General features: G+C 38.9%; 4 protein-coding genes across 5 annotated transcripts; 3 read left to right on the forward strand and 1 right to left on the reverse strand.

Annotated features, from left to right (window-relative positions):
• The first annotated feature begins 1,190 nt into the window (after positions 1 to 1,190).
• Positions 1,191 to 7,571, forward strand: LOC135581742 (mitogen-activated protein kinase 4-like). Of its 2 annotated transcripts, none has more exons than XM_065102835.1 (3): positions 1,191 to 1,598; positions 2,069 to 2,519; positions 6,660 to 7,571. In XM_065102835.1, exons 2-3 carry the CDS (start codon positions 2,097 to 2,099, stop codon positions 7,335 to 7,337), a joined length of 1,101 nt encoding a protein of 366 aa, XP_064958907.1. In that variant the 5' UTR covers positions 1,191 to 1,598; positions 2,069 to 2,096; the 3' UTR covers positions 7,338 to 7,571. The 2 variants fall into 2 exon arrangements, with proteins under 2 accessions (XP_064958907.1, XP_064958906.1); XM_065102834.1 differs by having other exon boundaries at positions 1,193 to 1,598; positions 2,094 to 2,519.
• A 5,657-nt stretch (positions 7,572 to 13,228) lies between these two features.
• On the forward strand, positions 13,229 to 14,737 carry LOC135609502 (bZIP transcription factor 11-like). Its single transcript, XM_065102836.1, has one exon. It carries the CDS (start codon positions 14,008 to 14,010, stop codon positions 14,458 to 14,460), a length of 453 nt encoding a protein of 150 aa, XP_064958908.1. The 5' UTR covers positions 13,229 to 14,007; the 3' UTR covers positions 14,461 to 14,737.
• Positions 14,738 to 15,868: 1,131 nt separating this feature from the next.
• On the forward strand, positions 15,869 to 16,520 carry LOC103980476 (dehydrin Xero 1-like). Its single transcript, XM_009396917.3, has 2 exons — positions 15,869 to 16,081; positions 16,228 to 16,520. Exons 1-2 carry the CDS (start codon positions 15,917 to 15,919, stop codon positions 16,423 to 16,425), a joined length of 363 nt encoding a protein of 120 aa, XP_009395192.2. The 5' UTR covers positions 15,869 to 15,916; the 3' UTR covers positions 16,426 to 16,520.
• Positions 16,521 to 16,786: 266 nt separating this feature from the next.
• Positions 16,787 to 23,327, reverse strand: LOC135581755 (uncharacterized). Its single transcript, XM_065102838.1, has 4 exons — positions 23,162 to 23,327; positions 22,964 to 23,014; positions 19,864 to 20,143; positions 16,787 to 17,857 (listed from the first exon to the last, which is right to left on the reverse strand). Exons 3-4 carry the CDS (start codon positions 20,139 to 20,141, stop codon positions 17,794 to 17,796), a joined length of 342 nt encoding a protein of 113 aa, XP_064958910.1. The 5' UTR covers positions 20,142 to 20,143; positions 22,964 to 23,014; positions 23,162 to 23,327; the 3' UTR covers positions 16,787 to 17,793.
• Between the last annotated feature and the right edge of the window lie 286 nt (positions 23,328 to 23,613).

Here is a 23,613-nt window from a genome sequence, read left to right on the forward strand (position 1 = left end):
CTGTGAATTTCTTTACTTCTCATTTGTGACATCTGAGCTATTTCTTTTTTTCCATTTTTGAAGTACTTTTTTCTTTTAGTTCAAGACAGCGGCATCAGTTAACAGCAAATTTTGATTAGATTTAGGCACTATTTAGCTGACCAAATTGTATTAACCATGCAATAATACATCTGCTAAATGTCATCTCAAGAAACTGCTTCTTGGATGACCAAACTGTTCATTAAGGAATTAATAATACTTATATAGAGTGATTAATTTCGCATAAAACAGCTTCAAATCAGGATTAATGAACTGCACCATCTGTAGTTGACACACCCAAAAAAATAAAACATTTTCTAAAGATGGCTTCAAAACATATTTAGTACTCTCTCTTCATCAGTTCAAATCGCTGCAAGATCGGGGAGTTTCTACACACGCCCATCTCATCACACGGGAACCCTCCGCCGGCGGTGGCAGACGTCGGGAGTCCGACACTATTCTTTCTCGAGGTTTGCAAGGTCTTCGCCGACCACCGGTTTCGCTCGAGTCTCTCGTGGAGGAGCACGTCGGCATGCATGCGCACCTGCATGCCTCCTCTGCGACATGGGGCTCCCGCTCGAAAACGTCGACCTCAATGAGCTCGAAGGCTTCTTCTTCACCCTCGAGGATCATGCACCTGCTCTGTCGTCCGAGGAATCCCCGCCTCCTGGCCCACCGGCCGCATGTTCGAGCTGGGCACCTACTCCCTGTTCCCCTGTGCCACTTGTCCACCAAGGCGTCATCTTTTCAGCCAAGACTGTGATCTAATTATATGGATTGATCGGTGAAGGAAAAATGGCTTCTCTTGAAAGATTTAATAAGATTTATAAAAAAATATATAAATTTATTTAGTCAAAAATACTACCTTATATGAGCTCAATAATAAAAATTTCCTAGCCGTCAGATCTGTGGACCCCAACCCCATCCACCATTCGATGCCGGTAACCCCATCCATCCCCTCGCACGAGCACGTGGCAAACAAACAAGGGTCGTTGTTATGACAGCGTGTCAAGATCATGGTCCTTCGTTGTGCTCGGAATCCCAAGATCGGACGGTACAGATGAGACGCTGCAAAAACGACTGCAAATCTAGACCGACGGTCCGCTCCTGGTAACGTATACCGCCGGTTTAACGTAAGCAAGGCGGGACACGATGGGCCCGTTCGGAACCCCGAGTCGCCCTCGCTCCTTTCTCTTAATCTGAGGCCCGACGATTTGGGAGTTTAGGGCATGGGATTCTCGTGGGTTGGATGTAGGAACGGTGAGGAGGTCGGTCCGATCCGGGTTGGGAGATGGGAGCAGTGTAGGCTGTGATCCGAGACATGGGTCTCGCGAGCTGGACGAAATTGGCAGGAGAAATGGAGATTTTGGAGTCGTACGTCCGATGGATTGCATCGATCTGCATGTTGCGGATTGGGTTTTTGGGATATTTGGGGTTTTAGAGCTCTGTTCTTGGGTAGTGAACGTTGGAAAGCCGGAAAGTTGAGATCTTTGGTGCTGAAAGCGTGGAAGCCTTGTGTAATAGTTGGTTAATTCTCTGCAATCATCTATAGGTTCACGAAAATAGTTTCCTTGACTGAGGTAACCGTTGTATCTGCTTCTGATAGATCTCATTATATAATCCTGATCATTCGATTCTGAATTTTGGATCTTTGATTCTTGGTTTTTTCCTGCATTTTTCCTACTTTGGCTTCTGTCATTTCGGTCTCAAGTTTTGTGAGCCTGTTGAACTATATGTTTCATTTTCAGGATGTTATGGTATCAATGAAGATTCTTTGAAAGGTCATTGAACTAGTAATGTTACAATTGTATTGGTCTTTAATGATGATGCTGCCTTGAAAGCCATATTCTCTGATGTCCTATTCAATTCAAAAGTTTCCTCTATTAGATAACTCCCATCTAGGTTTTCTTAAACTTGTTATTTTGGGAAATGTACGATCTTGATGTAAAAAAAAAAGGCCTTCCTTGCTTTTGTTTTCTATCAGATTTGCTTTCTTAATCTTCTTCTAGTAAATTTAGTCACTTTCCGAATGCTGAACTTTATGTTGCAGTTTCGTTTGTTGTTTTTCTTTATAGGAAATGGCTATGCTGGTTGATCCTCCCAATGGTGTGGGAAATCAAGGAAAACACTACTTCTCAATGTGGCAAACCTTGTTTGAGATCGACACAAAGTATGTTCCCATCAAGCCCATTGGGAGAGGAGCATATGGGATTGTCTGCTCATCAATCAACCATGAGACAAATGAAAAGGTTGCTATAAAAAAAATTCACAATGTCTTTGGTAACCGTGTAGATGCGCTTAGAACTTTGCGCGAACTGAAGCTTCTTCGGCACATTCGACATGAAAATGTTGTTGCTTTGAAGGATGTTATGATGCCAGCCCAAAGGAGGACATTTAGGGATGTGTACCTTGTTTATGAACTTATGGATACTGATCTGCATCAGATTATCAAATCGTCACAAGCACTTTCCAATGACCACTGTCAGTACTTTCTTTTTCAGGTATAAGTAAAATTATACATACTACTAAAAAAGAATCAAGTGCACTATTTATTGTCCAATCTCTCATGACTTGGCTTGTTGGCAATAGCTTTTATTCCTAAACCAGCCTCTCATTGTTTGGGTTCTCATGCCTGAGCCTCTTACTAATAAAGAATCATTAGATTTTTTCCCCTCAACCATGATAGTATTATAAAGCCAATTTCTTATTGCTTGATGACTTTGCTTTTTATTCATGAGCTGTTGTGTTATGTCTTGGCTTCTTCTATACTAAAAGTTCTTGGCTTCTTCTCCACTAAAAGTGTCTTGGTTTCTCACGTATTCATATGCCAGTTACTTATGCTTAACTTCCTCTTGAGAAAGCTCTTATGGTTCATCTTCCTCATAAATCAACCTCTTATGTCTCGACTTGATATCTTAGCTTTTTATCCATAAGTCAATCTCCTATGACTTGGATCCATAAATTGCCTCCTCATCAACGAGTTGATTTTTTATAGTTTGTCTTTGCCATTAGAAAAAATTGTATTTGCTTCTTTATGCATAAGTCAACCTCTTCTGATTTGGATCTTTTATGTCTTGGTTTTTTTTTTTCTAACAATAAAACCTGTATGGTACTATTCAGTATTCATAAGCTTCATGTTTATTACTTTTCTTCTTTTTTCTTGAACTGCCTTGAGAGTCTTTATTTTTTATTTTTGTGAGATAAAGTTACGGAAGTACTAATCACAAGCTAATATCTTATGGCTTGGCTTCTTTCTTTGAATCGATATGGACCGATTGATTTTCTTTCTTTCCAGGACGACACTACCTGAAATCCAACTCCATGATGTTTTGACTGTTTTGGGGGATAATTAGGCGTATTTATTTATTATTCTCTTTTATAGGTTATTTAAGTCATGTATAGGCAATCTTGCTTGTAACTCCTAATAATATTTTAGTCCCACAAATATTGTACCAATTAATTGGGTGCTTTGATTAGTGTTGTGTCTCGAGTATCGAAGAACTAAATGTGCCTATGCATTTTACTTTATCGTGAAGCGGAAATCTGAGTTTAAAAGAGTCCTTCGTGTTGTTATTCAGGTAGTTTTTAGTTTTAGAGGGATGTACAAGTAATTCCAACATTTTGTGGCATAACTCCACAATTACCCACTTTTTGAAGGATACAAGTTAAATTTTCCTAATGTATATGTATATATGCTTCATTGTTGTTTGGTTGGAGCTTTGGTGTAGAACCATAAACTAATCTACTGGCGATTAACCCAAGACAACTGGATGTTACTGGTTGGATTTAAGGGGATTTGGGCATGATTATAGAAGTTGCCTGAATGTATTTACTAGAGAGACCATGAACTAAGCATTCTTCCTTGCATTGAAATCTTTAATGTGATTCTAAGCTATGCATTGATATCATGATTGTTGTGTTATCCGAGATGATGGGACCATGATAGCTATTGGTTCTTGTAAGAAGGTTAATAAGATGGTAAGAAATATTTTCATTTTAGAGGTGACTTGGAAAATTTTTCTTTTCTTACAATTCTAAAATGAGGAAAGGAAGAGAGACCTAAGAAGACCTACTAGAAACAACAAATAATGATTTAGTTGATCTTAATTTAACTAAACGTATTGTTGTCTATGAACTCAATGATGACAAAAAATTCATGTAGCCAATCCCAAATAGTCGTGAGTTTCGTGACATTACCGATTGTTCAAAAATCTTGATAATGGATATTTTCTTTGTATTTTGCTAGCTCTGGCCATTGGACATTAGCAGCATTATATGTTTTTTTTTCCTTTGCCTATTTAATTAGATTCGTGATCGTGTGATTTAAGAGATTTTTTGGTAAAATTTTATTGACTTTTTCTGAAGTTCCATGCCTGGTCATAGTTAAATTTTCTATACCCTTCAAATCATAATGGCCTTGCTATAGGAATTTTTATACTAGAGCGAATGATGATTTATTAGACAGTTTAAGTGACCACTAACAATACTTGTTTATGACGTTCTACCTATTTATGGAATCTATCCAAGTTGATGATGGTATAGAATCAGCACAGAAATTCTCTTTTATAGTTATTGGTGCAAGCTTGATAAATATCCCTCTTATATACTTCATATACTGCTCTTTTACTTAAGTGAGATACTATTGAATTTCAAACATAAGGAAGATTTTTCGTTAATACTGATGAATTCCAACATTTTAGGTTCAAAAAAGAGGAATGTATAAGCTCAATCAAGCATTTTTTGTTGCTATTGAGTTGTTTATGTTTTGTTCAATTTTGACAGTCATTGTTGTGTACTTTTTTTAGTACATCACCTCAAACTTATAGCAGCAAAAGTATCTTTGTTATTTATGTCTGAGTAACAAAATTTAACATGAATGTGTCTACAACTAGAAAGTAGTTAAGAAACAAATGCTCACTATATATGCTCATTAATTTAAAGTTTTACTGAAACAGCAAAATTGTTGCCTTGGAGAACACTAAGAGTCGTTGGAGTTCAACGGTCTTGATATAATTATAATGTCAATTCTTTTGTGCAATGGTACATATAAAGAATTTATGGCTAGTTAAAGCCAATTCAAAGTTACAGGTTACTCATGATAAAATGTTTTAGGATTCTAATGATTGCTTATCTCTACTCTGGATTCTAGTTATCATCAAAATTATTATGGACAAAGATTAGACCTTATACCTGAAGATTTAGGTATTACTACTTTGAACCTTGTAATTATCACATGAACCTGTAATGTTATGGCCTTAGGTATAAAACAGCTGTGAAGGAAAAGAAATAACTAAAAGATAATGAAGATATACAAGAAGGAAGAGAAAAGAAGGATGAGAAGAAGAACCATAACAAGCTGCCTTAACAACATTATTGTCCTTATGCCCACAAGACTTATATACATAGTTTGAGCTTTGAGATCCAGAAAGAACATTGAGTATATTGCAACAAGTCCAATCGTTCTTGCATTCATACATTCCAATTAAGGTTAGATCTAGAATTTTATCGATTTGTTTCATTTGTGGCTAGAGTCTCATTTATTTCATGATTGAAAAACTAAGCTGATTCTACTATAGGATCAGCTAAAGATATCAATGACCTGATTGAACATTTTGACTTGGCTGATGCAGCAGATAAGATTATCTCGAATTGGCTAAGATCAGACAATTTGAGGCAGATATTTGCCAACTTGACAGTTCCGGATATGTGTGTATATGTATTTATTGATAGAATTGGTGGTATGTATCATATAGGGAATGAGTAACTTTTCATTATGGAATTTCAAAAGGATCATTAATAAGATTAAATGATTAATATTGCTTGATTAGTGTTTTTTTTAGTTTTTTGTATTGTTACAGTCAATACTTTCCCCTTTGATACCACTGCTACTGAAATTTGAGATTGATAAAACCCTTTTGATTGGTCTAACTTCCAGATGAACAGGATTTTTTTATACTAAGTGATGTAGTAATGGAAATGGAGGTCAGAATATGGTGATTGAGAAGTAGGTCAAATACCAGATTTAGGAAATCATGGATGGACAACATTCTTCTAGTTCTTTTTTGTGTTTATAAATTACGGAAAAATATAATCAAGTAAAAGTTGGCAAAACATGGTATGTAGCTAGCTTTGCTGGGAATTCTTTAATTAATCTAAAATGAAGGCACAATTGTCAAGTTATAGTTTAGTACATGCTTGTGAGTTCTAAGCAACTACTTTGTTTACAAAAGAAGAAAGGAGCAATATCAAGTATTGTCTCTTGCAGATTTGATTACTGGATAAGCTGAAGAAAGACTTTAAATGTTCATTGACTATAACTTAAACTTATAGACAGTTTTGAGTTTTAGATTATTTAGATTTGATTCTTCTGGCAGCTACCCTTTTCAACATCTTATCAGTATTGTTAATTCTGTAGATTCATTTTTTGGTACAATTTGTGCTCTAAATTCAGGTAGATACAGTCTTATGTTTGATGACAACAAAATATTCGTTTTCCCATTAAGAGAGCATCAGTTCTTTTCTGTTTCAACTTTTTTTGCCAACATAGAAGAGCATTTGATATGCAGCCTGCATACTTTATCTCTATTTTATAAATGATGGATATGGTTGTCTTTTAATTGAACTGTCTCACTTGTTTATAGTTGCTACGTGGGTTGAAGTATATCCACTCTGCAAACATACTCCACAGAGACCTGAAACCTGGGAATCTTCTTGTTAATGCTAATTGTGATTTGAAGATTTGTGATTTTGGCCTGGCTCGTACAAGTAGTGGGAAGGGCCAGTTCATGACTGAGTATGTTGTTACCCGCTGGTATCGGGCCCCTGAGCTACTTCTTTGCTGTGACTATTATGGTACCTCCATAGATGTTTGGTCAGTTGGATGCATCTTTGCTGAGTTGCTTGGACGAAAACCCATCTTCCCAGGCACGGAATGCCTTAACCAGCTGAAGCTCATTATCAGTGTACTTGGCACCATGAGTGATGCTGATATTGGCTTCATTGATAACCCAAAGGCCCGCAAATATATCAAATGCCTGCCATACACTCCTGGCATCCCTCTTGCCCATCTTTACCCAAAGGCCAATCCTTTAGCCATTGATTTACTTCAGAAGATGCTTGTATTTGATCCATCTAAGAGGATTAGTGTCACTGAGGCACTGGAGCACCCTTACATGTCATCTCTTTATGACCCCAGTGCCAACCCCCCGGCTGAGGTTCCTATCGATCTTGACATTGATGAAAATCTTGGAGAAGATATGATCAGGGAGATGATCTGGAAGGAGATGGTTTTCTATCATCCAGAAGCTTCTGCTAACTGATAAGAATTTGTGCTTGATCTCAGAGAAGACTCCAAGCTTTCTGAAAATTTATAAAGGCCTCCTATTATTTTGCTGCGGCTGCTCTCTTGTTATGAGACACGCTCAACGGTGTAAATATTAATGTACTGTCTGTTAGGTCTATGCAGTTTGATGTAGCTCATGATATTAATGCTTGTATGACTTGACCTCGTTAGGCATTGAGACTTTCTTGGTAGCTGTGGTTGCCAATCTTGATGATCTTTCTGTGTACACATTGGATGCACATATGCAGATACAAAGTGTCTACGTTTGGGTCAGAACTTACTTTGGATGACCTATGTGGCAGGAATAATACTCTAGTTAAATCAATCTCATACTTTGGCTCAATTTTGCATGACTAGGTTTAGCTTGGTGTTACTATCGGTAATACTTAATCCGATGGTAATGTTATCTAATTTGTGGCATCTTTGGCTGATCTTTTTCTATTCAGTGTCTATTAGGAATACTTGCAGGATTACAACTGGAGGCTTCAGAGGCTGGTTGATGTTTCGTGGGTATAAACATGAAGGTAACTACTTTCTTTCTCAAGAGACCCATCTATATAAGTTTTTCTTAAATAATTATGCACAGGGAATGTATATCATTGACTTCAAATTTATGTTCCTGAATTTATTTAAAGGAGTTGTTGGTTTAGTTAGTTTTCTCTAAATGGTGTCACTAATTTCTCAAGATGTACTATGCCTAAACATCCAAGTGAAGCTTGATGTTCTCTCTAATTGGAAATCTAAGAGCAAAGACAATCTTAGATTCATGAGGCCATCATGTCTAAAGAGCAAAGACAGTTAAGTTGAATGACACTCTTTTCATTATGGAGTATATGATGAATGGAAATTAAAAGGATGAATGTTAGTATCTATGATTTTGTTTCTTTTCTGTGGCATTGAAAGCAAGGATATGATCAGAATGGTGATTCCAAACCATCATATGCTACATTGCTTCACATGTCCTCAGAAAACCTTCATCACTAAGGTTGTGGTCTCTTCTTCTTTTCTCCCTGGAAAAGGTGAATGTAACACTGTGGCTTCAGAACATATCATGCATGCATGCTTAGCTTCCTTTGGGAGTTGATTCTTGTAGGGTTGGGCAAAGGATAAAGCTGTGGCTGTCACTGCCCCATGCTCTTGCAATATGGGGCACATGATGGTCACTGCATGGAATGGAGTGGAAGATGAGGTGGAGATGGTAGTGGCTGATAAAAGGTAAAAGAAGGCATTGCCCAATGCCTTTAACAAAAGATATTTAGCGAGGTAGGAGATTGGAAGGCCCTTCTTCTTTGAGGTGTGACATCAAACCTTTCAGGTGACAAAGGTCAAGTGAGGAATGATGTTACATAATTGTTCCTTCTGGCCCTTAATGAACAAGTGGCCAAACTTCTCAAGGATTCGGATCATCACCATTGTTGCTAGGAATTGTCCAATCTGCAAAGTCTAGTTTCAATTAGATACCAGTTTGCTGTGGATTATACCACAATTTGTAGGAAAGAGGAATACTTAATTGTCTAAATAAGAGAAGTTTTCATTCATACATGTCCTAGAAAGTGAAAAGTAAAAGATAGGTACCAGTGAAAGAGGAGAAACTTGTCCTCATCTTTCTCTCCTGGCTTGTTCCTTGTGACAGAAATAGTGGAAAGGATATTATCCCATTGGTCACATCTTTAGCCTTTAAGTTCCTTTGCAATAACAAGATTTTTTTTATAATATCAGACCATCAAATGGATGACCCACATAAAAGAAGATCCATGCTTGTGAGATGCAGGTGCATTGAGCTGGTGCTCATCATCTGTGTGCAGTCTTTTTTCATATGATCACTAGAAATGAACACCCACCAAACAAACAAGCAATTAAGTTCAAGTAAATGATGATTTTTATGTCTGCCAAATCTTATTTCGTAATTTTATATTTCACATTCTATGGAGTCATAAGCTGTCATTAGTATTTTGTGAATGAGAGGGGTCCAAGAAGGAAGATATTAGTGCCGAATGAGAGGGGTCTAAAAGGCACATTTGGAATCTCTTAGAGGACTGGCATATTATATGTTATTAAGCACCAGAAAAGCTGGCATTGCCGACAAGGTTACTCCCAAGAACATGGAACATATTCTCATGGATAATAATAAGGTTCACCAATCTTCCTTCATCAGTGATGATTTGCCAAAACAGTTCTTTTGCTTTAAGCGTAGGCACTAAGAGAACCATGTTCTTTGATCAGAGCATCATGTGCTTGTCTTTGTAATAATTTTGTTAGGTGATGATCTTGGATGACTATCCTTGAAACTGTAATGGTTTGAATCTGATGATCAACTTAACTATCTCTCTCTCTCTCTCTCTCTCTCTCTCTCTCTCTCTCTCTCTCTCTCTCTAACACAATTTTCCTCCTGCAGCCAATTATCCAATTTTTTCAGATTACCTCCTGCTAAAAGATTACTAATCATTCTTTCCCAGTCTTATGGAAAGAAGGAACTTGCTAATTCTATCTCCATCTCACATTTCAACCATATCACTTCTCATTCTGGGGTTCATCATCTTAGTTTGAGGTTGAAAAGGATCAATATTGTTGGACAATTCAGATGTGAGATGAGTAAAATGAGCTTAAGGTTCCAAATCTCCATACAGATAGGTAGGTGATGATTCTTAAATAATTAATATGACTTTGTACTTGAGAAAAAGACAGTCACCTTCTCTTTGGTCTCTAGCATCAGCAACTCATTACTCTTGATATGGTTGGTATCAATCTTCTTAGTCAAGATCTCATATGATGTCTTTACCATCCCAAGTGTCAAACAACTTAAATGATTGTTTTATTTGCAACTTCCATCTACAACATTTTGATGGACTTATCATAAAAAAAAAAAAAGATAAGAAGAGCATTTTGTTGGCATGTGTATGATTAATTTTTTTATTCTATCTTTCATGAGATCCCCTTCCCTAGCTGTTCCCTTTAGTGGGTGATGTATGCTTTGCATCATGTAGGATAATTTAATGAAGGATTTTGTAATACCAAGGACCAAGGACAAAACTAGTGCAAGGTTGCTGCAAATAATAATACTAATAATAAAACATCAAGAGCTGTCTTCTTAATGCTCGAGAAGAATTATTATTCAATATCAACAATTTCATAGGAAATTGTTTGTCTTTTGTTGCCATTGATGCTTTTATTGTCATATCAACAATAAAGGTGTCCTTGAAAATACTTTTTATAATAACAGTAGTAGTTCTTCAAAAGCTGTCTTCTCAATGCTTGAGAAGAATTCTTCAGTACCAACAGTTTGATAGGAAATTATTTGTCTTTTATAGTCCTTAATGCCTTTATGTAACAATCATACTCTTGAAAGTTCATAATAGAAATTTATTGTGTTCATCACAATAAAATTTCTTGCTCTTAAAGGTCACAGAGTAGTAGTGCCATGGATCTGTAGGCAGCACTTCATCATGCTTGACAAGAAAACAACAATCTTCTTATAGTAAAAGAACAAATAAAGCTTGCTAGAATCAGATCTCAGTAAAAAAAAATGTTGCTACAGTTCTCACACATGTATTTGCTCCTTAGTATATGATGACCAATTCAAAGAAGTGTGTCTTATGAAAAGATGTCCTTGAAAATACTGTGTTTTATAAAATTAAAAGGAAACTTCACCTCTGAGTTATCAGTATAATCAATAATTAGGATCATCTGATAGTATTTTCCATGATATACTGCAGTCAGCAGTCCACATGCTAAGCAGAAACATTGCCTTCTGCTGTTCATGGTATTCATAAGACTGCATGGCTATGTACTTAATACCTGTAAAAAACCCAGGCTTCAAAGAATTATAGAATGCAAAGAAGCTCCTGTCCTCATCCCAAGTGATACAAGTTGGCAACAGGGCATCCCCATGCCTCTGAGGCACAAGCACATGGTTGTCTTGTGGGGCATAGCCTGGTATCTTTTAACTTGGAAACACCTAACCTTCACACCATCAAGTTTAGATGGTTTGCAGTGAAAAAAGAAAAAATCATGATCAACATATAATTAGAAGATGATGCAGGCTCTCTTGTGAAAATAGAGCTTCAGAAAGGAAAAGAAAAATACCCTGTAAAGTATGCTTTGAAATGCAAAGATTGATAGCTTACATGCAAATTCCAAAGACTTATATGGATACAGAACCCCCACATGTGAGAGGTTTTTTGAGATGGATAATAAAACAATGTCATCAGCACATGCAAGCTTTTGACAGGTTCTGCACAAGATTAAAAGGATCAGTCTCCATTAATTTGGCTTCTCCAAAAATGTGAGCTTACTAATATTAGCAGTGTTGTCCAAGCACCTTTTTTTTTTTTTTCTTGTGACAGTGGAGACTTAACCCTTCAGTCTGAATGCTAAATTACATTGTAGATCTACCACTGACACTGCCAATGAACATGATATTGAGCAGCCATCAATCTTAATGCACAACTCAGGCCTCAAACTTGCCAAATCTATGATCATAAATACAAAGAAATGTCATTTAACTGGATCCAATGAAAGTTGAAACTTCTTTTATTTTTCTAGCTGATGTGGTATCTGATGGTTTTCAGACATAATCCAATCCTAATACAGATTAGTCAGCATGTAATGTCCTGATAAAAAAAAAGGTCAACATGAATTACTCAAATTCACTGATAGAAAAGGATCATATGGTAATAGGTGGTGAACTATATGTTTTCTCAAAAATAATGGACTACTAATTTTCATCTTGCTAGAGCTACAACATAATTTACTTCATAAAATAGAGATAATAACATATTAACTTTCATTTGTTTAATACCATCAAAAGTAAGGTCATAATTTATATATTTTTTATCTTATAACTTGAGATCTTGTATTATTTAGCCAAGTTAAAGGTCTTCCTTCATGTTAGTCCCCCACCACACTACTGTGACTAACTCTATGTCCCCAGCTTTGTGTTTTCTTTTGCAAAGCACTAAATGAATGCATATATTGCTGTCCTTTTTCTCTTGCAAATAGTTGAAGCCAATGTGCAAAGCAACCATGAGCTAAAATTTAGTCTGATTCTGTTTCTGAACTTCCAGTTGTAGCTTTTGGCACATATGCTGGGCTATGAAAGCCAAACATCCTTCCAATTACTCCTCTTGAATCCCACATAATCACTGGAACATCTTTAAGAAGTAAGAGTTTTAGTGGTGTAAGCAGGTGCAATTGTGATACCTGCTATGTTTTGAAGCTGTGGGGAATGACTGCAAAGCACCAAAGATGTAAATTAACCAAAAGAGTAAATAGCTACTCTTATATTGGCTTAAATCTACAGGGCAGAGATATTATTCCAACCTCCAACTCATGATCACCATACCATTAAAAATGTCAACAGTATCAGGGAGTAATTAATTCTATGGTCTGAAATGGAAGACAACCCAAGATCTGTCTCTGAATGAATATTTTAGGGGAGAAAGAATATACCAGAGGTTGCTTTATGATGCCTTTATGTGATGCCCACTTGATTTCCCTGCTGCAAAAGGAGCTTTTGGTAAAAACTGAGGAATCTCACTATTTGTCTATATTGTTTCCCCTTTACCAAGATGTACTGTGGGAGAGGAAGAGTCTTAGTGGACATTAACAATCATTTGATTGAAGGATTTGTCCTCCTTCTGGTTAAAAGAAAACTATTATCCAGTATGCAGCACTGTTTAAAGCATTGCAAGCATATGCTTTAATTGTATGAAACTCCATTTCTACCCTGTGATTGAATCAGATTGGAAGGACCACATCTCTCAACGACTGCACACAAGATTCCAATCTCTCTCTCTTCCTTTTTCTTCTCTCTCTCTCTCTCTCTGTCTCTCTCACCAAGTTTTCTTATTGGATTTTTGTCTATATATTCTACCCTTCCCCTGAGCTCCAATTCCCTTTCCCCCTCTCCTCCTTTTCCTTGCTTGGCGATCTTGAGGTTCTGCTGCTCTGTTCTTCCGTGGCCTGCCTTCTTAAATTTCTCTTGGGTTCTCGATCCAAAATCGAAACCCCAAGAGCTGAATACTTTGTTCTTGCTGCTGTTCCACTTGTGTTGGGCAAAAGTCGAGTCCTTCGCGTCCAGTTTGACTAATTTGCTGTCGTTTTGGGATATCTTCTGCTGTTAATTTCAGGGGAAACTCTGCCAAAATTCTCTTCAAAATCTGGCCTTTGGTTGATCCTCGGTGTAAAAATACGACCTTGCTGCTGAAATCTGCAGGGATTCTTCTTCCCAGTTGCAAGCTCTGATCTTTTTCTGTACTGAATCCTCCTCCTCCGCCTCTCCTTTTGTTTTCTTCACATGCAGCATCTGTTTCTCTTGATGTTTCTAATTGATGTCGCCTATCCTAAGTGAGATCCTTCTCTCTGGGTGTATGATAAACTCCACCATTCGACACAGAACCCATCTTGTTCAGTCCTTCTCCGTGGTCTTTCTCTACTGGTTCTACGTCTTCTCCGAGCTTGTTCTGAGATCCGAGCACTCGGGCCCTGTCCATTCTCTCATATAAGTACAATCTTCTTTTGCTAGCGTTGATCTTTCAGCATATCTCCACCCAAGATCTTGTCTTGCCTGAAGCAGCAGCACTTAAATCTATAAAAAAAGACTGCCGAGAAAGATCTCATTTTTACTGTAAAAGACGCAAAAAGCTTCCATGGCTTCTCCCAGTGGGACTTCTTCTGGGTCCAGCCTGCTGCTCCCGACCTCGGGCTCCGAAGAGGATCTGCATGCTCTGATGATGGACCAGAAGAAGCGAAAGCGGATGATATCGAACCGTGAGTCCGCGAGGCGGTCGAGGATGCGCAAGCAGAAGCATTTGGATGATCTGACGGCGCAGGTGAACCAGCTGAGGAAGGAGAACAGCCAGATCCTGTCATCCCTCACCCTCACCACGCAGCAGTGTTTCGCTGTGGAGGCCGACAACTCCGTTCTGCGCACCCAAATCATGGAGCTCACGAACAGGCTGCAATCCCTCAATGAGATCCTTCTCTTCTTGAACGGAAGCAACACCATCGTCCGCAATGGCTTCCTCACCGGTCCATGGAGCTCCACGTGCACGAACCAGCCCATCATGGCTTCAGCAGCAGACAACCTGCTTCAGCATTGATAGATAAGAAGCCATGGATTGCTGTCAAAGGGGGGCTGGTAGCTCTGCTGTTGCTAGCTGTGCTCGTCAGTGAGGAGGACTTTTGTCTATCTTGGTATCTATTGTACTTTTGTGTGTTTGGGTGGAATGCGGTCAAGATATTTAAGCCCTTTGGAGCTTCAAAGTGCCCAAAGTAATGTGACCTTTCGAGTGTCTTTTAACTATTAAGACTCTTAGTTTTATGCCAAGTGTGTCTGATCAGTAACTATAATATATGGTAGTGACTATGGTTTTACTAGATGTGACCATTGATGGCAGCATGAAGACTATAGAAAATGATTTGAATGGTTAGGTCCAGGGCGAAGAAGCTTCAAGAATTCCTTCATGGTTGTTTGAGCTTGGAAAAGTATAGTACAAGAGAGAGTAGACATCTCAATCAATGAGCTGAAAGAAAAGGTTTTCTTGCATTCCTACCGTGCACATTAATATCAGTCCATCATTGTTGCTGATGTCTGCCCTTCCCCACTCGCTCGCTGCACACCTCGATGGTATCCGATGGTACGCTCACAAGCCCATGCACATCGACATAACAACAAATGCAGACTGTGACAGTCGAAATACATGCGGTGAAAGGCCTTTTCTACTGCTTCATAAAGAAGATCGATGCTTCTGCCTTGTTCTGAACAAGAGAGCATTAGATAAGTGGTGTTTCAGAAAGAAGTAAGCATCTACGCAGCATATAAAACGAAGCAGATCTCATCCGCCATGCACTTTACTAAGATCTGAATGATACTGTGGTGTTGTTCTTCGGTAGAAGCAAGGCAAAAAGGGTGGTGGATCGATGGGCAACCGTATGGTTGCAGTAGATGGCGACGATGACCGAGATCGCATGGGAGTCCACAAACCCCACCACTTGTGGGTGGGACATGTTCTAATCGAATACTATCGTCTTTCTGGACCGTCAGATCAATCAATTATTCGAGTTCACGCTAAGATCGTCGACGATAGAATTGTTTCAGGCAAGAAAGACGTCTTCGTCTTCCTCCTCGTTATCTAATTTTATATTCTATTCCTTCTTTTCAAGCATAAATAATGAACATATTTTTTGTTAGTATATTTATTGATTTTATCGTATCGATTTTTAAATATACGAATTTTTTATTTATAAGGAACCGTCTGAAATATATAATTAAACACGGCGTCTAGAATCTTCTCAACCATCCATTGCGCGGCCACGTGCCATGACCACTTTGCATGCGTATCCAGACATGGGACGTCGTCACCCCTCTCCATGAAGCCACCTCTCACACGTGTCAACATCCTGCACCCAACAACCCCGCTGACGCAGGTGTGCCCTCGGCTTGTGATCCACGTCGCGCCCGCGGATCCATATATCCCCCGCCCCCGGACACAAGCACACGCAGAAGAAGAGGAACCGAAGCTTCCGTCCGACGAGAGAAGATAGGCGAGGAAGGGAATGGAGTATACGAGGGACGAGTACGGCAACCCGATACGCACGGACGAGTACGGCAACCCGCTGCCGGTGAACCAAGGATATGGAATTGGCGCCGGCGCCGCCACCAAGGAGCAGCACCACTGTGGCGGCACCGGTGGTCTCCACCGCTCCGGCAGCTCCAGCTCGGTAAGCCCACCTCTTCTCTACACTGATTCTATCGAAGCGGCATGCACCTTTCATTCTAAGGCGGAGAAAGCAGAGTACAGATGCGAAGAATTCCTGCTTTACTTGCATGCATTGGTTGAGGCCGTGGATTAACATGATATTGGCAGTCTGAGGACGATGGGCAAGGGGGTCGGAGAAAGAAGAAGGGATTGAAGGAGAAGGTCACGGGGAAGCTGCCGGGTGGGCACAAGAGCGAGAAGGTGCACAAGGAGCCGGAGACCGGCACTGGCACTGGAGAACAGCATGAGAAGAAGGGATTGATGGAGAAGATCAAGGAGAAGCTGCCCGGCCACCACAAGGAGTAGATCAGCTGACATTGTAGTCGTAAACTTAGCCGTTTGTTCCTTGTGTTGTGTTTATGTTATTGTCTACATCTTGTAAGAAAGTAACTGTTCGTCTCCTTCCTGTTCAGACGTTTGGTCGTCCTGAAGTTTAAATTTAGAGGTTACATCCGTTTCGGTATTAGCTAATGATTTCTCCCGTATAACTGTGTGACTAGGGAGATTGGATTATATCCAGCAAAGATTAATTCCATGTCTAATGACCACAAAGTCGGATCATATTTGTTGATGTTAGCGCATAACTTGAACAGCTTGAGTTGAATGGATAGCAGAGAAGTTGATGAGAGTAATACAACTGCCATATTTAGAAGAATCTGACAGATACTTGTAAGAATTAATGGTTTCTTTCATGAAAGAATTTGGAAGAACAAGTAGGACTTACATTGATCACTGCCACTACATAGTCGCACGAAGACGAGTATCACACTTGTATTCTGGAGTCCCACGCCCAATTGATCCACATACCATGGCAGATCCAGATGCTGTTGCTGCTGCTCGAGCCTTCCCCATGTCCAAAGTTCTCTGAAGCATCCAACGCACTGCTATGATCCAATAAACCTGAGTTGGCTAAACCTTCATTCTGTCCAAGTAGATTAAAAGTCTGGTGCAATTGGCCGTATATGTCAACGGTATTCCCTACTGAATCCAAGCAATGTCTGTGCTTCCATCAGTGGGAAGGAGTCGAAGACTGGCTTCAAAGGTAACTGGTCGAAAGCAGCACCAGCACACTGAGAAATGTGTTCTTCCGGCCACCGCCACTTGTGCTTCTTCACCATCACTCGGTGGCTTGTGGGTGTTCGGGTCGATTCCCCTTCATCTGAGTTTTGTCTTGAGACATGAGTTCCAAAAGTTCTTGATCTCATTATATGTTCTTCCGGGCAGTTGTGACGCAATTTTGGACAACCAGCAATCACATAACATGAGAGAGTTCGGCACTACGAGTTGGTCAAGAGGTTCCCTTCAAGTTCGGTAGTCACCCATTGCCCAAAACTTCATGCAGGTTTATAATTGACTCATCTTCTTGCTGAGAGAAACTGCCTCTCTTGAGGTCTGGTCTCAGGTAATTGACTACCTGAACCTGCAACTCTTCCCACAGCACTGCAGTCCGGTAATAATTAAGAAAAGAAGGCTCTGAACTATATCGAGGAAATCCAAGTGTAGAGAAGGAAAAAGTTCAGCAATAAGGAAGAGCTGAAACAAGTCTGCTCATTTTGGCACAGAACTCCCACAGCCAACTCCACATCTATTGATATGATTATAAAGCTTCTCATCTTCTTCGGGAGACCACAAGCCTTTCCTTGGCTTCTGCTTGAGACTGCAATTAATGCCGTCTCAGTATCTCTGGATGAGCCCCTTGGATGTGGAGAGGTCTGAGGAGGTTGGAGGATTTAAAAGGCTGAAAGCAAAGGATTTAACTTCATTATGAACACAATATACTTAAGTTTGAAGTTGGATGAAGAGGTGAGAGAGAGAGAGAGAGAGAGAGAGAGAGAGTAAATGAACATTCTTTGACAGTCTTGTACAACAATTCGAATAGTATCAGTCTCCACACTATGAGTGCTACAACATCTTCTTGAAATGAAAGGTTCCCTTACCTAAGAATTTTTTCTGTGGATATGAACAGATGCCATGGTCTCAAACTGTCACCCTGTTCTAAACATAGTTGATCATGTCAGGAATGACCTGATCTTGGTGTTTATCTAAGCTCTGGCTAACCACCATAAAATATTTTCAAGTAATTATTGTGCTGGCCTAGATATCATTCTCTAGATATTGTGTCACCTAGTTGCAATTAGTTGGATTTATGGTGGCATAAGAAATCAATGGAAGATTTCTTTGAAAACCACACCCACATACACAATTAAACTAGTTATATTTCAAAAAAAAATTAATTATATGCAAGATCAACATTTTTTATTCTCCACCTTGTTTCAGTACACATAATATGCCAATACCACATCAATCGGCAAATCTGGCTGAGCATGCCAAAGGACCATTTTGTGATTTGATCACATCAAACTTACAGATGTGCCAGAAACAGTTAGTACATATGCTAGTCCATTTTCCCTCAGAAAAGAAAAGTGAAAAAAATCATTATATAGCTGCTTTTGTATGTTCCTTCCTTGTGAGAAGGAACATCATATTAGCTAGCTCCTCTTTGGAGTTACAGAAACCAGAGCTAAAGGAAACTACCATATGAAAACAAAGGCAAGACATTGTTTTATATTGCCTTGGATAGGGCTTGTGGCCTATTTTGAGGTGAAGATATACTTGTCCTATTTCTAAGTTGCATGGTTGTCTGCCAACTCAGATTGTTAACATCTCATTGATCTTCTATAGCTACTTATGGCTATATCTATATATATGGATTTCTATATTTTTATCCATTGAAGCTGATCTGTTGTAATGCATGTATTCCTCCTGAGTTCAACACTTGCAATGACACTATGATCTAACTTACGATTGAGACACATATAAGGATAAATACAGGGATGTTGCTAGTTAATGCCTCATGCAGTAGTGAGATCTGCAGCTCTGTTTGTTTGTTTCCTCACTAAGTCACCAAGTTTGAATTGGATTTCCACAAAGCTGTTGAACTCTTACTGTGCATTAAATGTCAACTGAATCATCCTTCATTATGCTGGCTAAGTAATTTTTGGATCTGTTAATCATGGCCAGCACTCTATTCCTTTGATTGCCTCAAGAAATTAATCATGCAGCTCAAGTGTCAAACAGTCAAAACAAGTCTTTCATGACTTATTCAGTCTAGGTCCTCACTGTAATCACTATAGCAGAAGGGAAATAAACATTGTAAACTGTGCTTAAGTGGTGTCTATCATTATTGTGAAGATAGACATGGTTATAAGCAGATGGATTAGTTGTTGACCTTAGCTTGCCACCTTAAGATGCCTCTGCAAATCTTATCTTCCATGACCAGAAGTTATTACCATGAAAGAAAGCTGGAAGCTAAAACAAAGAGCAGGAATGATACCTTGATACAAGAGTCATTGAGATAAACAGATCAGGAAGATCTTGTTTGCTAGCTGTTATCCATTATTAACTTTCTACAAGCTTAGAGCATGATTGACTATATTCGAGCTTCGATTTTGCTTTAGTATAAGCATTCTTATTATCTTTTCACTACTTTATTTGATTATATCATACATGAAAGCATGGTTTTTATTGATAACAAAGAAAACTATTAAGCTAGACTAATATGATCATCATGTCATTATTGTTGCTGTTACTTCTGTTGTTTTTGTTATCAATCTAAAATTGATACAACAGTTATTTGTTAAACATGCTGACACTAACGTTTTTAGTGCCATGAACTTTACTAATAATTTGGTAGCAAGTCTTCATTCCTCTGCTGTGCTTAAAGTAGAAGAAGAATCTACGAACCTGCCTGTTGCCTTCCATTCCGTAGTAGTGTCGTCGTCGTCTCGTGGTCCCTGTGACCAACAAGGAGGAGGCTTCCTTTCCAAGAAGAAGAGATCATGATCTGAGAATGACAAGATTAAGTAGAGGCTCTGCTGTGCCACTTGTCTTCCTCCATCCATCAACCCCAGGTCAGTGGTTCTTTTCATGCCTTGTCCCCTTTGTCCCATGGAAAGAGATGCTCTTCTTTGGTCTTTCGTGCCTTCAGCTCCAGGTGGTCCATCACAAGCTGCAACCTCCATCACTGTGTTAATCATCAGAGAAGACCAAGTTGCCCATCCATATACTTGTTATGTAGCAGTGCTTTACTGGATGGAAATAAATAGAAATTTCATACATGATCCTCATCCATGGCTTTCATTGCTAAAACAATACTATAATCAAGTTTTGTATGGATAGAAACTTGTCATGTTTAAAGGCTTGCAGATACTCTTTGCAGCTATGGATGCAAGTTCTCTTCAAGAAGTTCAACTCTCAAACATTATGTATTTACCTACCAACAACTGAGAGATAGATGTCATTCAGATCTTGATTAGTTTAACAAGATCACCATATGTAGATCCAATTCCAAGTTTTAAGCATTCAGCTCCTAGTTATATGTTGTGATTGTTGCCCATGGAACTCACACCAAATCCAAGAGAACCAGTATGGCTGACTTTATCACTATCTTATGCAATATTCCTGTGATCATAATGGGGATTACAACTGAATTCTCAGGCTGATGAACTTGGATCAGGAAATGACACTTTTATCAACAATTTAAAGGTTTGTTTAAAGTAGTACAAGAGCTGAAAGCGTACATGGTCAAATAAACGGTCTGCTACTGATCTGAAGTATAGGAAGCAGGGTATAAATTAGTCAATCGATCATGGATTTTTATTCATGTGATTCTGAAACTAAATTTCTTCCAAAATTTTTAGATTATTGGAATGGTGAGGATACACAGGACACCAAACTGTTTTAGATAACCCAAAAGCTTAGGAAGCTGAATCATAGCTTCAAAACACTTGGCACTAACAAGTAGTCAAATATATTTAACAGGTCAAACAGGGAAAAAACAGAAATGGTTCCACTATAGTAGAAACGGCATAATACCTGACAATATCGAGTTGTAATCAATGGGACAAAAAATGCTTAACACGAATACACTCTTCTCTGTATGCCAAAGAGAGCACAATTAGGCAGAAGTTTAGAATCCATTGGTTACATCTGGAAAATAATAATTACCTCTATTAAGGCATTAAGAGACACTATAATACTTTCATGTTCACTCTTGAGGAGTCAAACTAATCGATGAGGCAAATGTAGCCGTAGAGTGTATCTCTTTCTACCAAAATTTGCTTGGCATTCAGGTTTCTTCCAAGGGCTCAAGCTGATTCTGTCATTTACGAAGAGGTAAGACATTAGCTTAGTACAGATGTTATTCCCCTTTAAGCTAAAGAGGTCTTATTTGCAATCAAAAGGGACAGCCCCAATCCCAGATGGCTTCTTCAGGGTTTAGCTTGACCTGCTATTGAGGGCTTCACTAAAGCTATATTCACTGAAGCTACACCAGACTTCCATTAAGATCTCTTCTATATCTACCACATCCCAGTAACTTTTGCAGATTATATGCCCATCGCTTGTTCGCTATAAATGTACCATAGGGATCATCACAAACAATCTGCAAAAGAACATGGAAGCAGTCAGTAAATGGAGCTCAAGCTGCATTTATAAAGGGTCAAAGCATTTGAACCAATGTCCTCTTGGCACAAAATGTTTTGAGAATCTACCAAAAGCTGGAATATCACCTTGATGCACAGGGCATTGGATTGCCCATGAGTAAGAAATATTTTTGCAGCAAGTACCACATTCATATTTGATTGCATGCAAGTCACTTGTGGCATGTATATGTGCAACTAACTCTTTTATGTTACAAGCAAATTTGTGATATAAAATGGTGTATGTCATACTTGCATAGTAGTTTGCAAGTTTAAATTGTGTTCAGGTACATCCTACCCCTTCTTATACCTCTTCTTCCTTTCCAAGCACCTGCCATCAGCTCCTCTAGCTCAGTTTCAAATGCGAGTAGCAACTGTAATCAGATAGTCATACAACTTCACCTATAAGTGCTACATGCAGTATTTGCTTTTGTCTTAACCGATATATACGGGCATCCAACTTCTAAAACACGGATATCAAGAAGAGATTTTTAATTCATATAGCTAAGAAGAATGAGATGGAGGAAAATAAAACAATACAGTATGCACACCTAGAAGGGCATTACTTGTGAAATAGATATATTGGAAACCTCAAGAGCTTCGAAAGCAAAACATAGACACACACAAGCATACACGTCTGAGGAGATATCCTAGTGTTTAAGGTGTTTTGTGTGCAGTCAAGAGATCTATGTGTATTATGTAATATCTGAATTGAATGAGTGAGAAAAAAAGTCAGAACTATGATCAAGTACACCAAACTTGTGAGAACCTTTGAAGCCTTCATTATAGTTATGAGTTCATTACAGTCAGGACTTTTATCCATTGCAAGCAGATCAAGGACAGACTATGAATCTTCTAAAACTGGGAAGAATTCCAAGTTCCAACATATTTATCTCTCGGATCTAATGAGTCAATATTAGATTCAATCCTTATCAACCATTCATCTTATGCCTTATATAACACTATCTACACCAATACAGATGACACTGGATTTCTTCGTAGAATTATTTTCCAACAGATAATGCTTTAGAACAAACAATCACTGACATCTCAATCCCTCACTCCTCCAACAAAACAACAACTGAAAATGACGATTCCGCATATCACATTATCAGCCAACATAAAAATCCCAACTTTATAGTCTCCACAGGTTGTCTTCGATCCCATTGCCGCCACCATCAATTAAAAGTAGCATAGACATACTATCGACCGTGTCATGCAATCAACCGATTCCAAAGAAATACGTCAAAGAAACTTCATTTTTCGGATACTTTTTAGTTCCAGATAAGGGCATCACTGAACCATAAACATACAAAGATGCTAAACAAAAGAAAACGAATTAGAGAGAGGAGACAAACACGCACGCTGCCCACGCTCTGGTGGTTGAGCTCTGTTATGGCAGACAAGTTGGTTCCCTGTGGGGAACAGAAGACACGAAAAGTAAGGATTTTGATCAAGATATACTCAGAACGAAAAGGAAACCAGAAAAAAATCGTAGAGTGCTTCTGGGCAAGAATCCGACGAAAGGTCGAAGAATTCGCGCGGTGACAACAATTGCCTACCGATTCGCTGTGTTATGACAGATAGAGAGAGAGAGAGAGAGTATCCAGAGGTGCTACAAGGGGGCTCGAGCTGTAGAACGAACGGGGTCAGAGACGGGAGAAAGAAACCCCATTTGCCTTTCGCCCCGGTCCGGTTGTCTTGTCTCGACCCGACCGGAAAATTAAGATCCGGTTTGATTCGACATATATATATATATAAGATCAGCTTCTTTTACAATAAGTAGGCCTTCTTTGATATATCTCACTCCTAAGAAAGCTCCCACATAGTTAGGCGAGACAAAACCAAGTTCTCCGTCCTGCAAAGAGGAAGGAGAATCGTCAATGTTAAGTTTAGCCCTGTCCTTCATTTTAGTGCATTTGCCTTGAGGTATAGCTAGTGTAAGGGCCTGAGCTAGATTGCTTTAGAATGACAACCAATAGGAGGGAAGCATAGGCGTTGTGGTAAATCAAAC

The sequence above is a fragment of the Musa acuminata genome, chromosome BXJ2-4 (genome assembly GCF_036884655.1).
Source record: "Musa acuminata AAA Group cultivar baxijiao chromosome BXJ2-4, Cavendish_Baxijiao_AAA, whole genome shotgun sequence".
Taxonomy (NCBI): domain Eukaryota; kingdom Viridiplantae; phylum Streptophyta; class Magnoliopsida; order Zingiberales; family Musaceae; genus Musa; species Musa acuminata.